The sequence below is a fragment of the Daktulosphaira vitifoliae genome, unplaced genomic scaffold (assembly GCF_025091365.1).
Source record: "Daktulosphaira vitifoliae isolate Bord-2020 unplaced genomic scaffold, ASM2509136v1 Scaffold_4, whole genome shotgun sequence".
In the NCBI taxonomy this organism is placed as follows: domain Eukaryota; kingdom Metazoa; phylum Arthropoda; class Insecta; order Hemiptera; family Phylloxeridae; genus Daktulosphaira; species Daktulosphaira vitifoliae.
In genome coordinates, this window is record NW_026099575.1 from 10045805 (window position 1) to 10071522 (window position 25718).

The 25718-nt window shown below is 26.7% G+C and overlaps 2 protein-coding genes across 6 annotated transcripts in view; one reads left to right on the top strand and one right to left on the bottom strand.

The window, feature by feature from the left end:
• The window catches only part of LOC126905544 (leucine-rich repeat-containing protein 15-like), a 7075-nt gene extending 2136 nt beyond the window's left edge, over positions 1-4939 (bottom strand). The window contains exons 1-5 of the mRNA XM_050685337.1: positions 4353-4939; positions 4145-4295; positions 2457-2528; positions 2270-2341; positions 2123-2191 (exon numbers count right to left, since the gene is read on the bottom strand). Of these exons, the coding sequence (XP_050541294.1) occupies positions 2123-2191; positions 2270-2341; positions 2457-2528; positions 4145-4295; positions 4353-4719 (731 nt within the window). The 5' untranslated portion in view covers positions 4720-4939. The remainder of the gene's footprint in view (positions 1-2122; positions 2192-2269; positions 2342-2456; positions 2529-4144; positions 4296-4352) is intronic.
• A 10244-nt stretch (positions 4940-15183) lies between these two features.
• The window catches only part of LOC126905545 (neuropeptide SIFamide receptor-like), a 24939-nt gene continuing 14404 nt past the window's right edge, over positions 15184-25718 (top strand). Inside the window, exons 1-3 of one of the 5 annotated variants that reach the window (XM_050685340.1) lie at positions 19629-19725; positions 22648-22682; positions 23025-23108. Coding sequence is in view for 1 of the 5 variants with exons in the window: in XM_050685338.1 (XP_050541295.1) it covers positions 15533-15549 (17 nt within the window). In the remaining 4 variants the exon portion in view is untranslated. Of the gene's footprint in view, positions 15550-19604; positions 19726-21007; positions 21270-22647; positions 22683-23024; positions 23109-25718 lie in introns of those variants that run through there. The other 4 variants (XM_050685341.1, XM_050685343.1, XM_050685338.1 and 1 more) reach the window with 4 other exon arrangements.

Consider the following 25718-nt stretch of genomic DNA (forward strand, 5'->3'; position numbering starts at 1 on the left):
AAAAAAATGATATCAAACGAAAGGGAAATGTCTAAGGTTTTAGTATAAAAAAAAATTATGTTGATTTGTTGATTTTTGAAAAAGTTATGGAAGTTTTAAGAAAAAAAAGTGAAAAAAATGACAAAATTTACCGATTTTTAAATTTGTAATTTTTTTGGATATTTCCCCCATTTACGGGGAACGAGGGAAAATTTTTCAATTTTTAAGGGTAATGTCTCCAACTAGATACGATTTGTGATCTTTTGACGTATTGTTGAAAGAAATCGGTCCAGTGAGAGCTGAGAAAAAGTGGCAACAGATATAAAAAAAAAAAACACATCATAGTAAAATTAATACCTTCCCAGCTTCGCATCGAAGCTAAAAATATAATTATAATATAAAAATATTTAATTTACATTAATATCTATGTATATACAGAGCAACTTGCTGGATTGTCGCGTAATTTATGTTTAATTTATCGGATATCGAAGTGTAATCAATTTCAAAATGTTGGCCTAAGAAACGATTCCATTTTATTAGTTTATATAGGCAAATTAGTAAAATACGGTGGGACACGTGTATATACTAAATCGATTTCTTAATGCATGTAATCTTACACAATTATAGAAATCAATAATGTTTTCAAAATACTTAAGTTTGTTTTTTAACAAGATTAATTTACTATGTAATTCAACACTACCCACGAATTTCATCGACGAATAGATATAGATTCTTAAAATTGATCGCAATTTACAAATGGAAGATTGAATGCAAAGAAATGTTTTATATAACGACAACAAACATTGGACTGGTTTAAAATTAGGAACGACCTTTCTCCACGCGTTTGTTCCATTTATACTTCATTTAATTGTCTATATTTTGATAGCTACTACGTAATACGCACAACCTCCAAGTTCAGTTGCATCTCTAATTTTTTTTTTTTTTAATTTTTATCTAACAAGCACGTTTGCTATCTTCTAAGTGTGGGTTTAATTTTTTTTATAAGTACAGCATCATGTTGAAATTATAATCCGTAACAACTTTAGATAATTGGGCTGATTATGTTTTCCATCATAAATTTAGCAAAACTAAATATCCGTTCAGAAATAATGTGAAATGTATTTGTGTCTCGTGATATAATACCATTGCAAGATAATAGTCATTAATCTTAAACACAGTGGAGTGTACATGAAATGGACATAGATTAGGTGCATAAGAAGCTCATTAGAGTGCTGAGAAGACATGTAATTTTAAAAGGTGTATTACAAAGAGTTCGGAAGAAAGTGGAGTGCTTATTGCGTTTTGGCGACGGATAGTGAACAGTTCTGTTGAGCACTTGATATAATATCTCATTATACAAACGATCTAAAGGAAGTAATGGTGTAATTAATGACCGGACATAAATAAAAGCGATTGGACGGATATCATTCAAATAAGAGAGTAGCTACTTTTGTATAAGCCGTTAATGCAATCGACATGCGTGTTTTAACAGACAAGCGTATGAATATTCAATAATATTATCATCAATTATGTCATGACAATTAAATCTTTAGACAAGATAGCAACTCGTACGGCACGTGAGTAATGAATGATCATTTTTCAGCAAGCAAGTAGTGTAGATCGTATAATAAAGATTTGAACGATTCAATTTGCAGTATTGGATTGTGTTGTAATACCAGTTGAGATATTGGAATCATTTTTTATTAACTACCATACGTCTTTTAAAATCACGTCTGCCCTATAGAGCACTATTTTTTCAAGGCTGTTGATGATTTTTCGGTACAGTTATTTTGATCAATGAATTATTTTAAATGAAAAATGTTACTCATATGTATTAGTATAACATGAACACACGTAATTAGTTTGTGAATAAATTTACATAAATACTGATAAAACAGTTAATATTACTCATAGTTGTTTTTAAGTAAATCGTAATGTTCATTGATACATGTATAAATAAATTATAATTATTAATCATTTGACAATTAATCGTTTTACGATAAAACATAAACTAGTTTTCTTATTACACTTCATTAAAAAAAAATATTAATTCAACTACTAGAATTGTAGATTTATAATAAAAAATGTTTAGTGTTAATATGTTTAATATATAAAAATGTTTTATCTTCCAAAAAGAACTTACAATATTTGCAATTCCGTATTTTTCTGAAACAACAGCGGCACTTCAAACAAATGGTTTCTGTGAAATCTCCTGGAAAATATTAATGGCGTGTTTAATAGGGACACGGGTTTATAAGGATACTAAGGTTATGCATATTTTTATAGTTACAATTTTGTCAGGTGTTCCAGAGTATTGAAAATTGTTGCTGGTAAGTAGTCGATATCATTGTCTGTTAAGTCTCTGAAAACACAAACGAACTGTTTGTATCTAGGTTTTCTAAGAACAATAACATAACCAAAGAAATATAGAATTGTCCACTACATAGTGTTTGTATAAAAAATAAAAATGTACTTACAGTTCTGTCAAGTTGGTCAAATCTTTGAAAGTATCTTTGTGCAATGATATAATTCGATTTGTACTTAAATCTCTAAAATATAAAAAACTTGGTGAATCAAAATTAAAATTTGAATGTTAATGTTAGTAATTTGTCAATAAATAATACAATTTTCGGAAAAAATCTGTAGTTAATTTTATTAATTTTTCAAAAAAGCAAAAATAAATAATAAAAATCATATACGACAATTACGTATATTTAGTTATTTAAGAGCAATAATTTTATTTTAAGAAAAAATACGTTTTTTTATATTTCCTTATAATTCCGTTAGAAAACTTTTAGGCGTGACATTAAATAAATAAAAAAAGAATATTTTTGCCAAATGGAAAACTTGGTTATCTCTGTATTGTGCAACAGTAATTTTTATTTATTGAAATATTTGTGTCATAATAGAGCATATATGTAATCATCTCTTTAGCCTCTAACCCGTCTATTTGAGGTCGGTTCTACCTTATTTGACATGTTTTTATATCGGCTGTCGACCTGGCGTAACCTCATTATGGCCGAGGGAGCATGTGTACGGAAAATTTTCTGTGTTAATGTTAAAGTTCACGTACGGTCACCCATCGAGAAACCAACAGCGAACAGCGCAGTTGAACATCAGTGCTGAGGCGGCTACTGATTGATCTACTGTGCCAAAACACGAATCACAATATAGAAAAATATAATTATAAAAATTAATTTTATTAACAATGTGTGTTAGCTCGTTTACACATTATATAATAGAAAAAATCACGTTTAGTTCTTTCAGAGACAAATAGGGAATAATGATGACATGCAGTTTAAGTGTCTTAGCTAACAATGTTCTTATTTATAAGTTTCACAAATCTCTTTACAAAGTTTTCAAAACCATAAAATGTTGATGTGTACTTAGTACACTGTACAACTATAGAAATAGTTGACAAAAAAATTCTTAATGAAAATAGCTGAGTTGATCAACTCATTCTGTTATAATATGTAATTTATGTTAATCATTTTTAGCGATCATTATTTTTTACTGTAACAATTCATCAAATCATCAAATTTCCTCTGTTACCACGAGTAAGATAAAATAATCATTGCTTCTAAATAGTATAATTTTTTTTTTATTTTTGTTACCATAACCTCTTTTTGTAATTGTTAAAAATTTTGTAACGTGACTTATTTATTTCACGAAGCACTTGTTACAAATATTTCAAATGTAGTGTAGGTCCTGGTTTAATTACTTGACTCGCCTGTATGCAGAACTTGCGTAATAAAATCCGTTGAAATATTTCATAATTTGAATATTTTATTTGCAAAAATCTAACGTCACGTCAAAGTAACAGGCGGACGCGCGAATACTGTAAAACGAAAATTAAATGATACTTATTTATTTTTTTAGCTGCTATATATATTTTTATAAATCTGTGTTTGGTGACCTTGCATTACTTGTTGACGTTTAATGTATTTCTAAATGTATTATTTGTTGAGCGTATTTTTATTAAAGTTTCAGTTTCGAAACGAATTAACTACTAAAATCAATTAAACGATAATTTAGTGACCGGTTTTCCAATTGGGACAGTTTATCATTTCTATTCAAAAGTTTTTTTAACAAGCGTGGCGCAATGTGATCTGATAATGCGACATTAGATTCACGTTAAAACTTAAAATAAGTCATTGGTATTTACATTGCGTTTACATCGAACGGTACGTTTTGGTTCGACGGGATCTCGTCGAAATCCTTTCTCCAGCAGCTCAATGAGTGCGTTTCGACTCTGCACTTGCAAGGTCCTTGGTCGCATCGTCTCCACCGGCCGTGTCCCGACGATATTGTCCACACTGTAACATTAGTAGTTATATACAGTTGCTCAAAGTCAACAATATTTTAATACTCGCCAGGTTGTTCGACTGATCGGAGTCTCCTGTCAAGTCGCTGGAGTCGACCTTCGAGGACGGCACTCAGGTCTCCGCCTAACATACCTTCGCCGTCCCGTAACTTTTTGTTGATCGGCCCCACGGCGTTGGCGAGGTCGTCGCGCATTCGGACATAAGCTTCACAAGCGTTCAACATACAAACGTCCACACGAATTGCCGACTTGTTTTTGTTCGTTAAATGATCAGCACTGGCAACTAATTCGGCTGCCGCAATCGCAGATAACGGTGACATTGTGCGATTGTTATCGGCTACTGTTGCTGCTTTTGCCCATTTTAGTGATAATAGCATAGTAATTACTAACACTCGCCAAGCGTCAGTCAACCACATCGTTAGTGTTTGAAAAATGCATTAATTAATAAAGAGCCTTCAAAAAAAAAAAATTTATACTCTCCCGAAAAAAGTATTGAAATAAGAACACATTTGTTATAAAAAATAGGACACGCGAACAATGGAGAAGTTGGATCAGTAATTGATTTAAACATTTTTCAATGTCATTGATGCTTTTGTTTACTCATTAAGTGTTTCATTAAAGTAATTGTTATATTCCATTCATCTAGTCTGCTCAGGACGTCCTGCTTAAGAATACACCAGAATTAATATACACGATTTTAAAATTAATTAAACATATTCATTGAAAATACTTGACATTTGTTAATTTGTAAAAAATAATAACAAATATTTCAAAAATATTATATCATTAAATATGTTATCATCAATTCTAATTTGAATATTGCATAAAAAAAATGTCTATGTAATGTATGCAAACTATATTTCTTCTTATACCGAACAGATGCACTCTACTTGTAAAATAAGATTGCTTGTTTAGATAGTACTCTACGTGTTAGAAAAATTTCTTAATATTCATAGACGTTTATTTGACTTGTGTAAATTGCAACGATTTTTTCAATTGGCCTTCTTATATTAAAAAATAAATTTATATTCATTAGAACAATTAAATTTACAAGATTTATTTATTAAAGCCCAATAATAGTTAATAATAAGTTAAAAAATAATGTGACGAGCTGAACAAAATTAAAATGTATTCAAATTTAATTTGTTTTGCTTTATTTGTTACATAAGTCATTTTATATTAGATTATTCTAATACCCTTAATAATTTTATTAACTTATTTAATTGGTTGGGTTGGATACTTATTTTTAAGTGTGTGAAGGTTATTTTAAGGGTAACTTAAAACCTGAATTGATAGAAGTGTTTGTTTTGTTTCAAGTTGAATATCTGTGTTTAAAATACTAGCTTCATATTTAATTATTGTTATGAATAAGAGTGAGATGTTTTATTTTTAAATAATTTGATAATATTGACCCGTAGTTCAGTACTGCTACAACTAGAAAGATTAAGTATGTTATAATTATAAAAAATAACTATTATATGTTTGTGTTACAACTTACTCTCACCAATCATAATATTTAATAAAAAAAAAAAATCACGATTTAAATGGTTTTTCGATAATGTGAACTTTACTGAGAGCTAAAATAAATATTATAAAAGAAGACAACGTTGTCTATCTATTGTTATTAAAAAACTTTCATGATTATTTAACGAGTAACTGATACAAATATAAAAAGTAAAACTAAATCCGTTTCTTTACTAAAAATATAATTTATCATATTTCTACATAAATCTATTAATTATAAGATGTTGAATATGAATAAATAGATCACTTATTTTTGTGATAATCAACTATTTATTTCTCAATAAATCTAATGAAAGTTGTTCCGTAAGTATAATTATCATTTAACATTGATAATTTTATAACTTGAACGCTACGATGACATAAAATGTGTCATAAAAATAAATAAATCGTTATAAATATGCAGATTGTTTGAATAAAAAACTAGCTAATAAAATATTTTTTAATTAGGAAATTCTAAACTAATAGTACATTATTATTGTTCTCAATTAAAATATTAGACTGATTTTATTAAACATCTAAGGTGTTACTGATTTAATTTCTTAGTATCTTTTCTCTTTTCTTTTTGAAGCCTGAGTTCAAGAAAAATAACCATTTGATGGTTTTAAACATGAATCTTGAAAAAATAAAATGAAATAAATAAATAATATAAATGTATTAAGAGCTAAATAATTAATAAGTCTAAAGAATACCAACCCTAATACTCAAGAAACTTTAATCGAGAATATTTATATAAATTTATAATTTTTGATTTAATACAGAGTGTGTTAGATTTAATTAGTTATAGGGTATGTAGTGAGGTTGGGGGGTAGAGCTTGTACTGATGTACGAATACATAAATCACGTTCCATATCCACTCTATATATTAAAATGCTTGTAACTAAATGAGTACTTGTTTTAAAATCGAAATTTATTGTAAAAAGGGCTAAAAAATGATATTATGAAATTATGAAAAAAAAATTTTTATACATATTAGTTTATTATTAATAATGATAAATAATCAAAATATCCATTCAACCTATTTTAAAGAGGAAAAAATTATTAAAAAAAAATTTTTTTAAATATTTATCATAAGTTATGAGCATTGTCTGTTAGGTCTGAGACACTCTGTATATTCGTCTCTATATAACTAGTTGTTCATAGAGTACTACCTAATTCGAAACTAATTATCATTTAGTCACATAATTACACACAATACAGTAGATCGATTACCATAGAAGGCTGCAGACTTGTATCAAAACTATGCGAATAAGAGAACGTATAGTTATTTGTAATCTTTGGGTACAAGTTTAGCGCAAAAATGTCGAGGATTACATGACACTTTTGATTGACTACTCAACTCACAATTTTGTTTCATAAATGATGTATTTTTCTGTTTAAATTTGTATTCTTATTTTTAAAAATTCTCTCATATTCTTAAATGTAATTATAAAAAAGTTATAATACTAATATACATGAAAATATAATATTTAAATGTCTACTTAAAAACATAAAATCAGTTAATTTTTGTTTACAATTTATTGTTATCATTAAAACTGATAACTTGGTATATATAGATAGTGTGTTATTAGCTTCGATGCGAAGCTGAGAAGGTATTAATTTTACTATGATGTGTTTTTTTATTTATTTATTTTTTTTTGTGTCTGTTACCACTTTTTCTCAGCTCTCACTGGACCGATTTCTTTCAACAATACGTCAAAAGATCACAAATCGTATCTAGTTGGAGACATTACCCTCATAAATTGAAAAAATTTCCCTCGTTCCCCGTAAATGGGGGAAATCTCCAAAAAAATTACAAATTTAAAAATCGCTACTTTTTGAAATTTTTTTTAAAAATGAACAAATCAACATAATTTTTTTTTGATAGATGCATAATGTCTTTACTTATCATTTGATGTATTTTTTTTATAAATTTGACACTTAACCTGCCCATAGCGGAGGATTTAAAATGACAACTTTTTCACAAAAATTTAACTTTTTCAACTCAACTTTTGAAAGTGTTCCGGAAGGTCTGACACTTTTATATATATCTTAAATTAAAGCTAATGTAATGTACTTTATTGTGAAAAAAAAAAATTTTTACCTCGGACTTGTCTTCGTGGTGAAAATGGCTACCGAATGCAATTTTTGTGTGATAATTCTCGATTTTATTTTTTACATTTTTAACTTTATAATGCTATAACTTATTGAAAAGTGTATGGATCAACACAATTTTTTTATGAGAAATAATATTTTTTAATAACCCCTTTTTTGTTCGGCATACTTTATCTTAATCAGGATATTAATAAGGAACTAGCAGATCATGTAGCTATTGGAATAATACACCAATTTTTTTAAAATTAAACACTATCTAAAGATTTGCATCGAAGCGTTTTATTTTGATAGTGATTTTAATCACTGTCAGATATCATTATACTTGATCCAACTATGCCACGTCACCACTGTTCGGCGACCCCCCTGTGCTGGGTTTTTTTTTAATGATACTATAGTTGTGACGTTGATACTATGGATTAAATAACTACTATAGTTGATTAAGTAATTAATATGGCCTATGTATTACGTTCATAACAATATTTAGTAACCAGTAATTATTATAATAACACATTGTATCATGTTTACACACTACAAGAAGTTAATCTATTCCACACGGATAAGGATGAATTTACTGAGTGAACTGATTCAAACGCTATCAATCTATGTCCTGCAAAGAGCTCAATGTTTGAATATTTCAAAATTGTTGGGTTTGTATTATGCAAGATGCTCCAATAAAATTTAGGCTGCTTTATTAACCAATTATTTCTGGTTTGTTTTGCTGTTAAAAGAATTTGAATAGTTATTTAATATTTGCGAGCAAATTTATCCAAATAAACAATAAGGTGAATCTAAATATGTTATTACATACTTATAATTAAGTCACTGGTAAAATATTTGACCTGGGCCAATCACTTTAATTATATAACTGTGGTATTCATAGTGTACTTCAAGAGTAATGATATATTTCATGGTTAAAATTTAAAGTTTTAGAACTAATATATGCTTTAGCAAGCGCATATTTAGACATTTTTTTATAGTTTTATGATAAATATTATTTTTTATGACATTTTTTTTTTGCTCAAAAACCTTCTAACGTTTTAACGTTTTCGGTTAATGATTTGCATTTTTTAAATCAAAGCAGTGTTATTTTGTTTGTAAAATTAATCTATTTTAATCACGTTATAGTAAATGTTTAATTAATTTTACATTGAAAAATTTCATTTATGTAAAGGATATTTTATTTACGATGTTTCTTATATATCGCTAACGAAAATAAATAAGCTATATTAATGGTTTTCCAAGTAATATTTACATTTTTACATTAAAAACTATTTTTGCTTCTCAAATGCCCAATAATTCTAATAATTGTGTATCGTCTAAAAGATTGGTAGTATACATTTTACTTGGAAGGTGTTAATTTACGTATTTCTTAAATTTAAATTATTATGTAACTTAACGTATATAAAATTTTAATATGTATCATTTATAAGATATATAAATAATTTTTTTTTTTTAAGGCTTAATCCAGGCCATTTAGGCTCATTGTCGCTTCCGCTATCTCCTTTCATGCTTCTCTATGTACTGCCAGTACTTCTCCGTTCCGTACTCCTAGCATTTTGAGGTCTTCTTTGACTTGTCCCATCTCAATTCAATTTCCCATTTAAATTTAAGAAATATGTAATTATACTTAATATATAAATACTACACAGAAGCGCTGAGAAATAGTGGCCCATACGTCATAGGTACTTCCATGTGCCTTTAACATAGACGGAATATTCTTACAAGATTGTTTTAATGGTATTAAAATAGATTGTATGTATATAATTGTCAAAAGCATATTAATTATAGTATATTGTTAAAAATACACTTAGGAACACGTGGACTTGCATTCATTTAAAGCTGCACATAAGAATTCTAAGAAGTAGGGGCCACATGTCAGTCTGGTTTAGTATGATTTAAACGTATATCAAAATGTTTTTAAAATCTAATTTTGTTAAGTTCAGATGGAGATTTAAAAAAGTCCATATCGATTATATGTACCTAAAATTATACATTAATATAATAGAGAATATTTATGATGGCACTTATACCAGACTAAAAAGTGTGGGCGGAGTAAAAAGATATTTTAAGGTAAGAGTAGGAGTGCACCAAGGTTCTGCTTTAAGCTTAATTATTTTCTATAGTGAAAAATGAAATTACTAGAGAAATACTATATCTATGACGATATAGCGTTGATAGGGAAAAATAGGAAATAATTTAATCAAAGGCTAAAGGTGTGAAGATCAGCTTTTGAAGGTAAGAGTTAATTAATAAATAGGAGTAAGACAGAGTATATAGAGTATGAGTTTGATCTAGGAGAACACGAGTTAGGTGAAATGAGAAGATCAATGAAAATAAGCAAGGAAGTGATAGGAGAGGTGGAAAGTTTTTAGTATTTAGGATCAGTTGTGCAAAAGAACGGTGATGTTGACGAGGATGTAAGATACAAGATTAAGTACAGGTTGGTGAAGTAAAGTGAAGCGTCTGGTGTGTTATGTGATACGAGAAATTCATTGAGGCTGAATAGTAAGTTCTGTAAGACAGTAGTGAGACCAGCTGTGATATAGGGCTCAGAGTGTTGGGCGATTGATAAGAACGTAGAATAGAGAATGAGTGTAGCAGACATGAAAATGATTAGATGAATGAGTGCATGACTAGAGAAGATAGGATAAAAACGAACATATGAGAGGGAGTTCAGGTGTAGCGTCAAATGTGGATAAGTTGAGAGAAATTTACTTTGGTCATATTATGAGGAGAGAGAAATTGGAAGCTGTAAGAAAAGTTATGGAAATCAATGTTTACGGAAGAAGAGGTAGAGGGAGACCCAAAATTAGATGGAAAGATGTTATAGATGGGCTATAATCCAAAAGCAACATTTCTCATGTTGTGTTTAATCGTTAAATAATCAATAATAATTTAACTAACAAATGGAAAATCCTTAGTTAATTTAATAATTTTTTTTTTTTTTGATGTCAATAGAATTGAAAAATATTTATACACAAATAAATATATTTCAGAAATCTATTTACTTAACTTTACGTATAATGCATTATAATATCTACCTATTGTTTAATTTTTAACAAAATAATTGTGTTGAAGAAAATTTTATGAGTGCTTTGAGGATATTTTAATAAACTCAATAAAACAACAAATACAGGATAATTTTTATTAGTTAGTCAATCTATTTATTTCAAATTGATAATTATATTAAGAAAATTGTTTTTGGTATTTTTTAGTTACACAAATTTCTTGATTTATCAATTATTAAGTATTTTTTAGTATATCTCTTATACTTTATAAAAGTATCAAATTTATTTTTGTTAAATGTGAACATACACATTGAACTAATTAATAAAATTAAAAATGATCTAATTATGAAAATGTATGGTCGATAACAAATATTGGACTAGTACTTGGAAGTTATTATCATTTTTAAATGTAGACTATGAGCGCAGCAGATTAATGTGGAAAGCTAACACTTCATCTCCTCTTAATATTTTAAAACTACCAAAATATTGAGCCAAGTTGTTATCGAGCAGTCATTTTTTTAATTAGATCATTTTTAATTTTATGAGCTATTTAATTGTGTATGTTACCACAAAATAAAAGTCCGATACCCTTCTTATATAAAAGGGATGAATTAAATAAATACTTATTAATTAACAAATCGTAAAATATATAAAATTTTAATATACCAAAAATAAATTTTTTAATACAATTTTTATTTTAAGAAAAATCGAGTGACTATTGTTAAAAAAAATCTACGTAGATAATTTAATTAGACGGAATTACAATTATACCCAATGAAATATTAATTTTCTTGTTCACGATTAATTCACTTATATTTTACTTGTTTAATTAATTTAATTTGTTATCAAGGATTATCATAAAAGTTTTCTTGATGTTCTTAGTTCTCATAAAGAAATCTTAATAGATAATTTTAAGTATCATTAAAATGAAAAATTTTGGTCTTAATGATGAAAGTTTATAAAATTTGAAATTATTTAAGTCCGCTGGAAAAAATAAATCATATAAACGGTGTTCATTAAAATTAAGAGTATTTTAAAAACAATTATTAAAAAACTTTCTCATTATTTTTGCAGTTTTCTGCTAAGCATTTCTGTATTATTTGCTTTAAGTAAATAAATCGTAAAAATGCTCAAACCCAACACGTTACCACGTCACTGTTATCTCATTTATTGATAAATTTAATGATGACATTTTTTAACCCCAAAATTCATTTGGCTAAATGTATCTTAAATTATCGTACTTTATGTTCTCAGAATATGAATTTACAAGAGTATGTTTGTCAGTGGATTTCTACCGTAACGTGTTGGATATTGACAACGGTCTATCTCATATCAAAATCGATTTAATCAACTAAGGTGAAAACAGATAGTGAACTCAGCACGTTCTTAAGTTGAGAAATGTAAACAGTTTGTTACAATCGCGTGATTTGATTTATTTGATTACACCACGATCGATGCAAATTAAAAATAATTCTAGACATTAGACTGTCGTTAAAACTATTGCGGTTCCCGAGTGACGGTAAAACCGGATCTATTCAGTGGCAGCACCCGACTTATCCGTCTACAATTTATAAATCGGTCGGTAAATGAAATTGACAGAGCTCGAGGTGTTTTAGTAGACGGGTGAAATAATCATTTGGGATTATCAAGCAGATGGAAAGTTATACGGAGTAGTTTCTCCAACAGAGCAATACAACAACAGTCACTTAAGTGTTAAGTGAGTAAGGGGATAGGTATGCAACAACACTAACAGCAAACGGTGTACTGCCTGGGTACGAGGTGCATTAAGGCGCACGCGGTTTGAACTTTCAATAAAATCTGTACAGCGTCTCTTCTCTCTCTTTTTCACTTCTTGTTACATAAAACGTACATCGTGTATGTAACAAAACTGCTGCAGTACTACGTTACGGCATACAGTTGATATTGTAATAATATGTATGTATATTATTATATTGTATTCAAACGACCTGGACGTCAGCTGATGGATGCAAAGGCTGTTTAATAGCGCACCCCAACGGTTAAAACCTGAGTTTTCTAGGTCAACATGACGGTTTAAATTGATTATTTGCTACAAAGAAAATTCTCAACAGAAAAACTTAAAAATTTTTTTACTCAAATCATTACAAAAATAACTATGATAATTTTAAATTATCAACAACGAAAATAGCTTCAATAGCGCTTTTTGTGTACACAGTTTTTGTATTATTAATGCTTTTAATAACTAAGTACCAGTGCGGTTAGTGGGTGCAAGTGGTCGGGTACGACTTTAAATATAATATCGCTAGTCATGGGTATAAAAAATTGTCAAATTTAATATAATAAAATAATACACAATTACTGTTTTAAAGGTCGCAGTAGAAAATAGAAATGAAAATAATAATTATAGCGATTATACTATTATAGCAACCGATAACGACGAGAGTACACATAGTTAATTTAAAAAATAAATTACCCAATATAGTATCATACTAATATTTTACTGTATTATGCCGGTCAACCAAACACTGATCGTGTGTACCCATATACTGAGGGAAACAACTTTAATGCTCACACATTTATTAGAACTATTTAAAAATTTGCATTTTTAATAAAAGTGTAGAATTAAGAATATACAATTAATTCTCTTCTTTTAATTAATTTAATTAGGGGTTAACCTTTGTCAATGTTTAGTAAAATTAGATAATTATACAGAGTATAAGAGTTATATCATCAAAATATTCTTACTTATATTTTATTTAACTTTTATCATTAGTCATTGTTATAATATCATTTTTTCATCAGGCATAGATTAGTCGAGTAATCCTGACTGTTAAACATCATAAAATGAAAAATATTTTTTTAAGGCTATGAATAACGATTGACTATTCATAACTTTCAATTGTTATACTCTTTTATCTTATAGCTATGAAAAAAAGGATTAAGAACAAAATCATAAAAATATTCTTAGAAACTGTACTAGTTTAGTTGATCCATGTTCAATTAAACGCACTCAATAAAACTCGAGTATACTAATTACGAAACACCAGTAATTTTTTAATAATTGCGATTTGTTTAATGAATATTCATTGATGTAACAACTCTATTTTTAAAATCTGTTTATTTTCTAAGAGACTTATGTCTCAATCAATCAATCTGTTATTATAAGTAAGAAAATTTGAAATTAATGTCGATAGTTTTAATGATTTTTCGTGTTGTTATTACAATTTATATTATTTATATATAGTTAATATTATCTAATGAATCTAAATTTGTGAGAGTTGCACACCCAAAGAAAAACCTCAATCAAAATTGAAAGAGAAATTTTATCAAGGGTTTATGATAATGTTTTATTAATACGAACAAAATAACTATTCTTATAAATAATTATTGTTCAAGACAAGAAAAAAAAATATCATATTGATAAATATATCATTGATTCAATAGTAATGATATATTTATCAAATTGAACAATGAATTTATTATATAGATCGAGGTTTTTCTCTGGGTGCAATACATTAAAAGAATCACATACTCAGTATATTTAATTTAAATTATAAAAGAATATAGTAATTGTTTTTTATTTATTAAAAATAAGTCAATTCATATTATTTTAATAATAATTTTGACTTACAAAATCATAAGTTCATCAAACTTATTATTTTCTTTTATAGAAACTTGCAATACGTAAGTTAAAATGTGTCGATGTAATTGGTCTAAAAATGTAAGAATTTTCATTCGAATAAGAGTAATATTTGTTTTCAAGAAATCATGTTTTACTACCCAGTTTAAAAACTACAAAAAAAAAAAATTGTTTAAACTAACTCTTAAAAGTCGATGGAGGATAAATAACAATTACGTATTTCTGACTGTCATGTAAATGTTCGATAAATCATTGAATTATAAGTAACGTACACAAAATAGTGCCAAGTATTTAGAATAGCCCGAAAAGGTTATCAAGGGCCGGTGTTATCAGGATTTAAAGGGTCAAAAGGTAATCCACCTCGGGTCTCTTATTTCAGTATACGGCAGAATTTTAACGTCCCTAAATGTTCGTGGAAAATGATGACGGTTAGGTGTGAGATCCGGTCACCGCGCATCCGGACCGACAGGTAGCGCTTTGACTCCGGGAAGGGACACGCGGTGCCGTTTCCCGGACCCACGTGGTTGTGATCGTACTATACTACTCCGGTCGTATATCCTGTCTGGGGGGTGGGGGTGGGGGTACAGGCCGTCGAGCGCATATCCGCGGCGGCCTGCACTACACTTTTCAGCAGCCACCACCACTCGGCGTCCAGACAGCTGGAGGCCGTCGCGTGCATTCTTTCCGCCGGAGCCATGTCGAGCGTCACCGCCGTTGCCGCCAGTGCCGGGCAAACGCGGTTAAAGAGCAACTTTCCGTCATGGTCTCGTTCGGAATATCTACACGAGTTGCACTTGTTGATGGCAGTCATTTAACAATAAGACTTGTATACCATTACAGAGAATCAAAGTTACCATTAAAATATTATTGTATCTATCAGACGAGTCCGTAAAAACGGTACCGTTCATACGACTGAATCGTAAAGTAATATCGATATTATTTTTATTTATTTGCTGTCACTAATTTTACTACCAAATCTTTTTTGTGATGGAGCTTAAGACGAGGTACGTCTAGTTTACAGTAATGATTTAGATTAGTTGCATGTTCGTTAGGTGCTGCGGTTAGATCATATCGGCTATGACTTTTTTGTCTTCGTTGTAAATTTTCAAAAATGTTGCTTTGTTTATTCAACGGAATAATATGTGTTGGAATTTTTTATGTAAGCGAACGACTGACTATAATGATTATTACTTTACATCGGAAGATTACCATGTTTATAGTAATACCTTTGGCAGTAGTATAAATAGTCAATAAATGTTCTTAGTGAAAACAGATAAACGACGAGATAAATTTTAGACAAATTGAATTTTTCGTGTTATGTAATTTTATCGGCGAGATAATTACAAGAGAAATAACATGCCAACTATATTTTTTACAATTCTAATGAATTTTATTTTCTGATGTTCACATTAAGAAAAAAACATTTTTTAACGCAAGTTAAAAATAGTTATAGTAGTTATCTATTTGATATACTATAAACATTAAAACAAATAAACTAACACTATTTGTTTGCGTATATTTTACGTTAATCAATAATTCATAATTATACGATATCATTGATAAATATTTAAATAATTAATCACTAATTAATTGAGCGATAAACTTGACAGATTAATATTTTCAGTAATATCCAATAAAACATTGTTTACACAATAAATATATATTAAGTTAATGTAAAATACGAGAGTTAGTAGAATTTATATTGGTATACTTAATTAAATTTTATTAATTGATTCATCATAGTAATATTAAAATACATTCTCAGGTTCGCTTCGATGCTAAAAATGTGCCTACAAAAATGTATTAATTTCTGTTAAGGAAGTTCTATTTTATTTTTTTTTACAGTCGATTAGTTAGAAAATTATTTTCACTATTAGGAACACCGACCTATTAATATTATATTGTTAGCATGTGTTATGCTTAGAAAACAAATACTTAGTGTTCTTTCTTACTTTAGAAACTATGTTTTCATTTTCAACACTGTAGGCAGTGCCTTATGGCCTCTGTTTATTAGGAGTCTCAGATTCTTATGTCAAATCTTTCTTTTTTATTTAGTATAGAATTTTTGCCATATAAAATATAAAATGAGGGTCTACAATTTCAATTATTCTTTGGCCTCAAAATTCTAAATCAGGTTCTGCGAACGGTATACCTACTACTCGTCCTGAAAACAAAAAACCTTCTAACATAATATTGATTATTTTTCAGTAAACCGTTTTTAAAAACAAAATTTTCATATAATTAAATTGCATTTTTTATTTAAGTTATTTCGCTTTATGGTTAGTGTAAAAGCTTCATTTAGGGCTTAAATAATACGTAATATGTTTTGTTAAATATGTATAAAAAAATTTTTCCAATTATATTGCATTTGAATCTTTTTACTCTGAGCTAATGTACTGCTAATTTTCAATTTCTGTCATTTTGTTTTATACTATAAAAATGCTTTTTAATTATTTTTATTGGGACAATACTCGTTTTAACTATGTTTGCTATTTTTATAATCAATTAAAATATATACTTTTATAGCTACAGTTATAAGTATTATTGATAAATTACACATTAATTAATCTGTACTTGAAAAAAATAGTATCATAAATATTGTTAGTATTAACAGCTGCGGCTTTTGTTTTGAATATTTACTTAATTTAAAATCGATTATTGTTAAATTCACAGGTTATTCTAAAAACTAGCTGTATTGAAATTTTGAAAAAAAATGTTTGTTTTATTATTAAAAACAATTAATGAAAAACTATGATGTTAACTATACCTAGAAATGCAGGAATTATAAAACAAAAAGTTACAGCGTAATTTTAATTGTATCAATAGTTATAGAAGTTGTTATTGTGATCTGCTCCACCTGTGTACACACAAATTTAATTACTTTTATTTAAAAAATTATTAATAGTTAAACAACAATTAAAGAAAACAAGTTTATTATCTTAATCCATATTAGATCACTTGCTTTTCGGTTACTTTAGAATTTGGTATATTTTCCACCCCATATACAAAAGTAGCACTATGCGCAGACGATTTAAATATCATAATTTTTTGCAAGATCAAATCGCCAGAAAGTATCTATTTGTTATGCCCACATAAGTTATCAAGCATATACTCAGATCGAATTGGTGTATCAATGATTTTTAAAGCTTCACTTCTTTTCTTTATCCATCAAAAACTATTAAATATAGTAAAATAAATGTTATTATTTAATAATAATTAAATGTTGCTACTTATTAATATAAATACTTCATGCAACTGTCTCAAATGTATTCTTTGTTTTGGATGTAATAAATTTGACACGTATATGCAAGAAAATGATAACAGTAGCACAGTGGGGTCACGACACAGTGTGCACTTGGCATAGTTGGGACAAGTATAGATGATATCTTATGGTGATTAAAACCACTATCATAAAAAACACTTCGATGTAAATCTGTAGATAATGTTAGATAGAGGATCAAAAAAAGACGATCTTCGAAATTTTAACGAGAACCATTTTAACTTTATTTTATACAAAATAGGCATTTTGTGAAGATTTCAGATTTTTCAAAAAAATTTTACTGGTTGCTCAACGTCTTTTTAGTATTTTGACCAAAAACACCCCAAAAAACAAATAACTGCATCTGTTATTAGATTTTTGGTCAAATATTATGATTAGTATATAAAAATAGTTTGATTTTAACTGTAGAATATAAATTTTTTAGTTTCAAAATTTCAAGGCAAAAATAATGTCATAATATGGTATATTTTTTTTATGCAGTTTGGCTATTATTTAAGTATATTATAAGTAGAAAAAAAATTATTCACTAATCTTAAAAACTTATACCTTTTTTAAAAAATAAAGTGTTAGCTAAAATATGATATTTTGAAAATATTAATAAATATTTAAATGAAATACTTTTCAATTATACTTTTTTTTCTTTACATTTTCAACAATTGTAATTTTGATATATTATCGTAAATGTAAAATTATACATTGTATTTATATTTGGAGGCTTGTAGGCAAGGCCGTAACTGGAAATTAATTTTGGGGTGGTTGTAAGATAAAAATTTGTGTTGCTCTAATTTTATTATAATATTGTATAGCTAATTTAGTATATGTATATTCTATAATATATATAAATATACACGAAAAAATTAGGGAGGGGGTACGGTCTTGCTTGTAGGTATTTTACAATCAACGTTAAGTTAATTTTAAATCGTTTACTGTACAATCACGACAAACATTACATCAATAGTTGCATTTCAAACTGAATCAATTCTATGGTTATAAACAAAGTTTTCAACAAAGCACACTTTCATTTTCGATGGTTTCAAGAGAGTATATTTCATCTAAAGTTTAGTTTCAAACAATAAAATATACTTTCCTTCATTTTATTTGATTGTAAAGCCTACACGTAAAAGTGTGAAAAAGATTTAGTGGGTTACAAAAAGAGCATATATCTATATTTTTTGTGAAATAACTGTGCTATTTTGCTTTTTAATATATTTTTTTTAATATATTACTCATAGCGTGTTAGATAAGCAATGATCACTCTACTTAAATAAAACTTATAAATTTCATATGTAATTTTTTTTAAATTATTGATTAATTTTATTTATTTTAATAAAATTAGAAATTATTAATAATAATTTTTTTACGTTGAAAATAACCAATAGTTCAAACATTGGCATCATCTATTAAATAAATTTATAATATTAAGAATTACGCCAAAAATATATTTTTCTATTGAAAATATTTAAAGATAATATTTCTATATAAATTTTACATATATTAATTAACTGCTAATAATTTTTAGCGATTCCACAAAAAATTCTTTTGATGTGACATTAAAAGTAATATTTTTAAACTTGTATGAACACTAAAATAGAAAAAAAATTAATAGTTTTCGTTTATTTAGATTATTAAAATCTAATTTTTGTCCTAATGCTTAAAATGGTTATTTTGAGCCGAATTGTGTTTACATAGTTATAGTTACCGATTTAATAATTAACTACGTCAAAAACCCTCAATTTTAGAAATTAAGAAAACTATATCAATATTACAATACTAGAAAATTGGTATTTTTCCATTTTTTTTATTGAACTGTTATAACATTTTTTTAATGATGATCTTAATAAAATTTTAAAAAAATATAAAAGAGACAGTTATGATTTAGCTTCAATGCCAAGCTGTGAAGGTATTACTTTTACTATAATGTGTTTTTTTTTTTTATTTTTACTATTTTTTTTTTTGTGTCTGTATACGCTCAATCTCAGCTCTCGCTGGACCATTTTTAATGAAAAATATGTCAAAAGATCACAAATCGTATCTAGTCAAAGACATTACCCTCAAAATTTGAAAAAACTCCCTCGTTCCCCGTAAACGGGGGAAATTCCCCAAATAATTACATATTTAAAAATCGTTATTTTTTTGATATTTTTTCAATTTTTTTTACTTAAAATTGCCATAACTTTTTTAAAATTACCGAATCAATATTTTTTTTTTTTATAGATATCTTAGGTATTCACCTATCATTTTATATATTTTTGTAAACATTTGACCCTTTACAAGCCCACAAGAAGGGTTTCAAAATGGTAATTTTTTTACAAAAAATTAACTTTTTCAGCTTCAATTTTATATATACCTTAAATTAAAGCTAATGTAATATACTTTAATTTGAAAAAAAAAATTGACCTCTGGACTTGTCTTCATGGTGAAAATGACTACCGTATGCAAAAATATGCTATTTTTGTAAAAACATTCTTGATATTATATTTTACATTTTTTAACATTATGTTGCTATACTTTTTTAAAAATGCATGAATCAATTCTATTTTTTAATAATAAATACTTTATATATACCCCTTTCATCTGACTCGCTTTTTTTGTATATCGCATCATACTCCTTTATACAAGGGGATCAAAACTTTAAACATGCGTATTGAAACTAGGACATTTTCAATTTAATTTTTGAAAGTATACCGGAAATACTGACACTTTTGTATATGTCTTAAATTATAGCCTATGTAATATACTTTAATTTGAAAAAAAAAATTTGATCTCTGGTTTTGTCTTCATGGTAAAAATGACTACCCTATTCAAAAATAAGCTATTTTTGTGTTAAAATTCTGGGTTTTGTATTTTATTTTATTTTAAAATACCTGACAATGGGAGTACAGATTTTCATAAATATTATATAAATAAAAAATTGTTATAGCATATAAAGTTAAACTTATTTAAATTTGTTTGCATCTTTTAAGTCGAGAAAAATAACTTTGAAATTTGAATTAGCTTAAATAGCCAATTTTTTCAAACCGACGGAAGCAACGTACGAGTGCCGAGTTGTTAAAACTTATGTTTTACACGCTTGGGGTACGAGGTTCCAATCCGCTTATAACAATGAATTTTTTACATTTTTTTCTTATTACTTTTAAAGTTCATAATAAATTTTCAGCTTCTTTGTTTTTTATCTCATTTAGATTCAATAACTTCAATAAAGATCAAGGATCCCATCACTGTAGTCGCCACTAAAGAAGAAATTTCTTATTCATATAAAAATTATTTTACTATATTTTAAGTTTTAGCCTTGATGCAAAGCTGAGAAGATATTTTTTTGTGACTATTTTATCTGCTCTAACTTGATCTACTTTTTCAACGATACGTCAAATTAATACAATTCGTATCTAGTTGAAGATATTACTCTCAAAAATTGAAAAAATATTCTAATTTATCAATTAAACAGTTAGTTATTACATGTTCTCCATAAAGACAATTAAAATCATTAATTTCTAATGTTTTCAAAATATTTATTAACGAATGTAGTTTGATATGATAGGTTTCAACTACAAAATTAAATCATTTTACTTTGTAATTTAATAATTTTTTTACTCTATTTGTGTGTGCTACTACTAGACTATAATATTCCAAATTTGTTGGTAACATGTTGCTATATAAATCATTTCAAAAAAAAAAATTATTATTAGTTTCTTCTGAATTAACAATGGATTTTTAAAATTATAATCAAATTTTATAATACGCTCAATTGAGTAAATCTTTTTAACAACTTTGTTTTGATTGGTTTATTTAGTTAAAGTAAATCAGTAAAATTAATTAAGTTCTGAATATTTCAATTGCAGAATCTTTTTAAACGCCAAAAGTTATTAGGAAATGATTACTATTACTTCTATTTAAGTTATCTATTACGATAAAAATGCAAAAAAATATTGAGGTATTCTGATAAATTTACTATAAATAGTAATTATAAAACTTCCTGACTGCATATTAATATTAACGATACAATTTTTTTAATTCTCATTAAATTTTCTATTTAATGATGTCAATATCAAACTTGCCAATTGAGTTAAAAGTTATGGAAAATAAATAAATTCTTTTTTACTATAAAAATTCATAAAAATTAACTTTAAAGGATTAAAAAAATAGGTTAAATATGTCATTTTTCTTATTAAAGTATATAAATATAAACTCCTTTTAATTTTTATAATATCTCCGTATAAATTACAATATTATTGAATATCAATTTCATAGTAAATTTGATTACTATAATTATTATGTATGCATATATTATAATTATAAATCGGTATAAAATTAAGGGAATAAGAGTTATAGTTAATTTTGAAATAATCTACTAATCACTTAAAATTAAACACTATCTACAGATTTGCATCGAAGCGTTACTTATGATAGTGATTTTAATTACTGTCAGATATCATATATACTTGTCCCATCTATGCCTCGTCCACACTGTGCCGCGACCCCACTGTGCTATCGTTTTTTTGGTATACTCTTTGTGAAAAATCCATGTAAAACCAGAAAGGGTTTAGAAAAAGACCTCTGAGGCATGTCATTTTTTTCAATTCAATTTTTGAAAATGTTTTGGAACGATTGCATTCTTTAAACTATATCAAATTAAAGTTTTTGATAATGTTTAAAACGTACTAGAATATTAAAAAAATATTGTCCTTACTGCTGTTTTATTATGAAATATCTACCCTTAAAGTAAAATCTTTGCAATTTTTTCAAAAAAGTATTTTATTTTCAATTAATTAAATATTTAATAAGCATTTAATGTATTAGTGAAATTTATTATTTATTATTTTAGTGAAAAAAAGGATTTTTGTACCCAGCTTTTATCTGGTTTGTTAGCATTACTTGAGTTTTATTTATCAATTTTAAATTTTCTTTCAATTTTTAAATTAGTTGGAATAGTTACATTAAATTTTTATCAATAATACTTTCTCGGTATTAATAAAAATGTTGGGTTTTGAATAATTAAAATTAATTAAATTATTGAAAGTTATAAAAACAGAAGTTGCCTAAATATATTTTAAAACATCGTATTTGTTGAAAGTAATGTTTTTGTATATCAACTTTTTCAAGACCTAAAAACTATTCTAGATCACAGAGAAACTTTTTTTATTGTTTTAGTTCTTATTTTAAAAAGAAACTTATAAAATTACATTTAATGTTTCTTGTTAGTCAATAACAAAAGAGCTCCAACCTTGAATTTACGGAGGGTCAAAACAGTTTTAGTTGTTCAATTTGTTGTTTAAAATAACCTAGGTAAGTTCTTTTTTTTAATTTATGTTTTTGTTGACTGTTCAGAAATGATAAAGGCTCGGAAATTACATTAAACTAATTAATATTATAATTAGAGTGTGTTCGCAAGGAATCTTTAAAAATATTCTTTCAACTGAATATAAACGACACTACTAATGCAAAGCAGTCATTAAAATAGCTTTAGAATTGTATTCAGGTCGATTGTTTCAATGACTAATGCATCATTCGACATATTATCATCTCCTTACAAATAAATATTAAACCTAAAATACAATTGAAAAAGTTTTTTTCGAACTAATATATGCTTTGTTTTATTACAACGCAATTTCGTCATAAAATGTGTTAATACCTATACTTTATTTTTAGTTATATAGAATTGCAATAAATTATAAAAAAAAATTAAAAAATTTACAATTCAATAAATTAGCTTATGTTTTTAAAAACAAATTTATAAAATTCTATCTATTTTTCTCGGTTAAAATAACTTGGTTTGGTTGGGTTAATTAAAAACCAAGAGCATGATTGCTTTTTTGGAAGGATAAAAAAATTGATTTGGTTGATTGAAATTAAAAAAAGTATTAGATTGACTTGTTTTAGCTATGCGATGCTGAGAAGGTATTAGTTTTATCATGATATGTGTTTTTATATGTTTGTCCATGAACATTCTCAGCTTTTACTGAACAGATTTTATGATTAATACATAAAAAAAATCTAATTTTATACCAGTTGCATTAATCATCACCAACTATTGGAAAAAACCTTCAATTTTAGAAATTTATAAAAATATCTCAATTTTAAAATACTGCAACAAAAAGGTTGTTTTATTTTATTGATGTTGAAAAATTGGTTACTCTGTTTTTATTTGGTATTCGGTTATATATGTATTTACTACCTGGAACATTTCTAGCACAAATTATTGTAAAATTTAATAGATCTCATCAAAGATATTTTATGATAGTGATGTTAACTACAGTCAGATATCATGTATACTTTTCACAACTATTTTGCGCCCCTATAGTTCTGGGCTTTTATTTATATACCCTTGTAAATGTTGAGACTGTTTAAGTTACTCTATTAAATAAACAATAAAATTTATTTAATAATTAATTAATGTATTGTTGAGTATTTCTTTTTTATAGGAATTAAATTAGACTTTGAAATAATTAACACATTTGAGTTAAACAGGTAAAACAAATTATAATGTGAAATTAATAGTAGTTTTTTTTTTGGCATGATATTAATATAATATAAATTACAAATATAAAAACATCATTGCTTGATTCCAAACATTCCATTAGGGTTTCCATTTCTAATTCCATATTAAACCTAAAATAAAATTGTTTTCAATTATGGACGTCAAAAAAAAGACAGTAAGTCTGATGTTATTTCAAACCATCACGTTGAAAAGAGAATTATTAAATTTATTGCATAAATATATCGTAGGTAGAGCCGATTAGCTCTAAACCTGCATGATTGGACCAGAAATTTTCTAGTTGATCAGGCCATAAGAATTTTTTGAAATATTATATCTGGTTGGGTCCAGTTAGGGGCATTTATAAAATAATTTCGGATTGGATCAGGTTAACAAATTAATTGGTTTTTTGTGATATTTCTGTCACAGTTACGGATTGTTCATTATCAAATATGACTATCAATAGATATACTTTCAGTATTGTAAGTTAGAGTATTTATAAACTTACAAGAATGTGCCTTACTACCATTGATAATAAAAATGCTGTGTATCTTAAAATATCGATATCATAAAAAACCAATTAGCTACCTGTATATGTAATTCTTTGTGTATTATACAAGTATATTAACTCAAAAATTTGAAACTTTAAATGTTTATATCTAATAAACAAATAAAGTTATACTAAAAATTCAAATGCCATTTACAATTAAATTAAAAACTCAAATATTTTATTAAATTAAAAATATGTGTTACCATTTAAAAAAACAAAGTTGACACCCTTACCAGGCATAAGGGATGAACTGAAAAAGTATTACATAGTTAATAATTCAAGAATAATGTGTAACTAAAGATAACCAAAAAAAAAAAAATGTTTAAATTATATTTATTTTGTAAGTAATTGAGTGGGTTATGATAAAAAAATCACTCAGTATGTTTTCATAAATGTTTGAAAAATGAACGAATCAAAACAATTTTTTTTATCATTTTTTCAGCTTAAGTTTTGAAAATGTTCCGAAAATACTGCATCCTTTAAACATATGTTAAATTAAAGCTTATGTTACTTACTATAAATTAAAAAAAATAATCGTTCCGACGATTTATCTTCTATGTGCAAATGGCTACCGTAGTTATAAGCATGCTGTTTCGTGTTAAACTTTTCGATTTTATTATTACAACTTTAAATTTTTTAAAAACTTTTGAAAAATGTATAGATCAACAAAAATTTTTGTTTCTAAATACTTTATATATACTCCTTTTACCGACATACTTTTTTTTTAAATCGGACAATTTTCCCTTATACAGGAGGCGTCCAATACTGGAAACATACGTATAAAAAGTAGAACTTTTTCAATTTAACTTTTGAAAATGTTCCAGCAATACTGGGATCTTTAAACATATGTTAAATTAAAGTTTTTGTTACG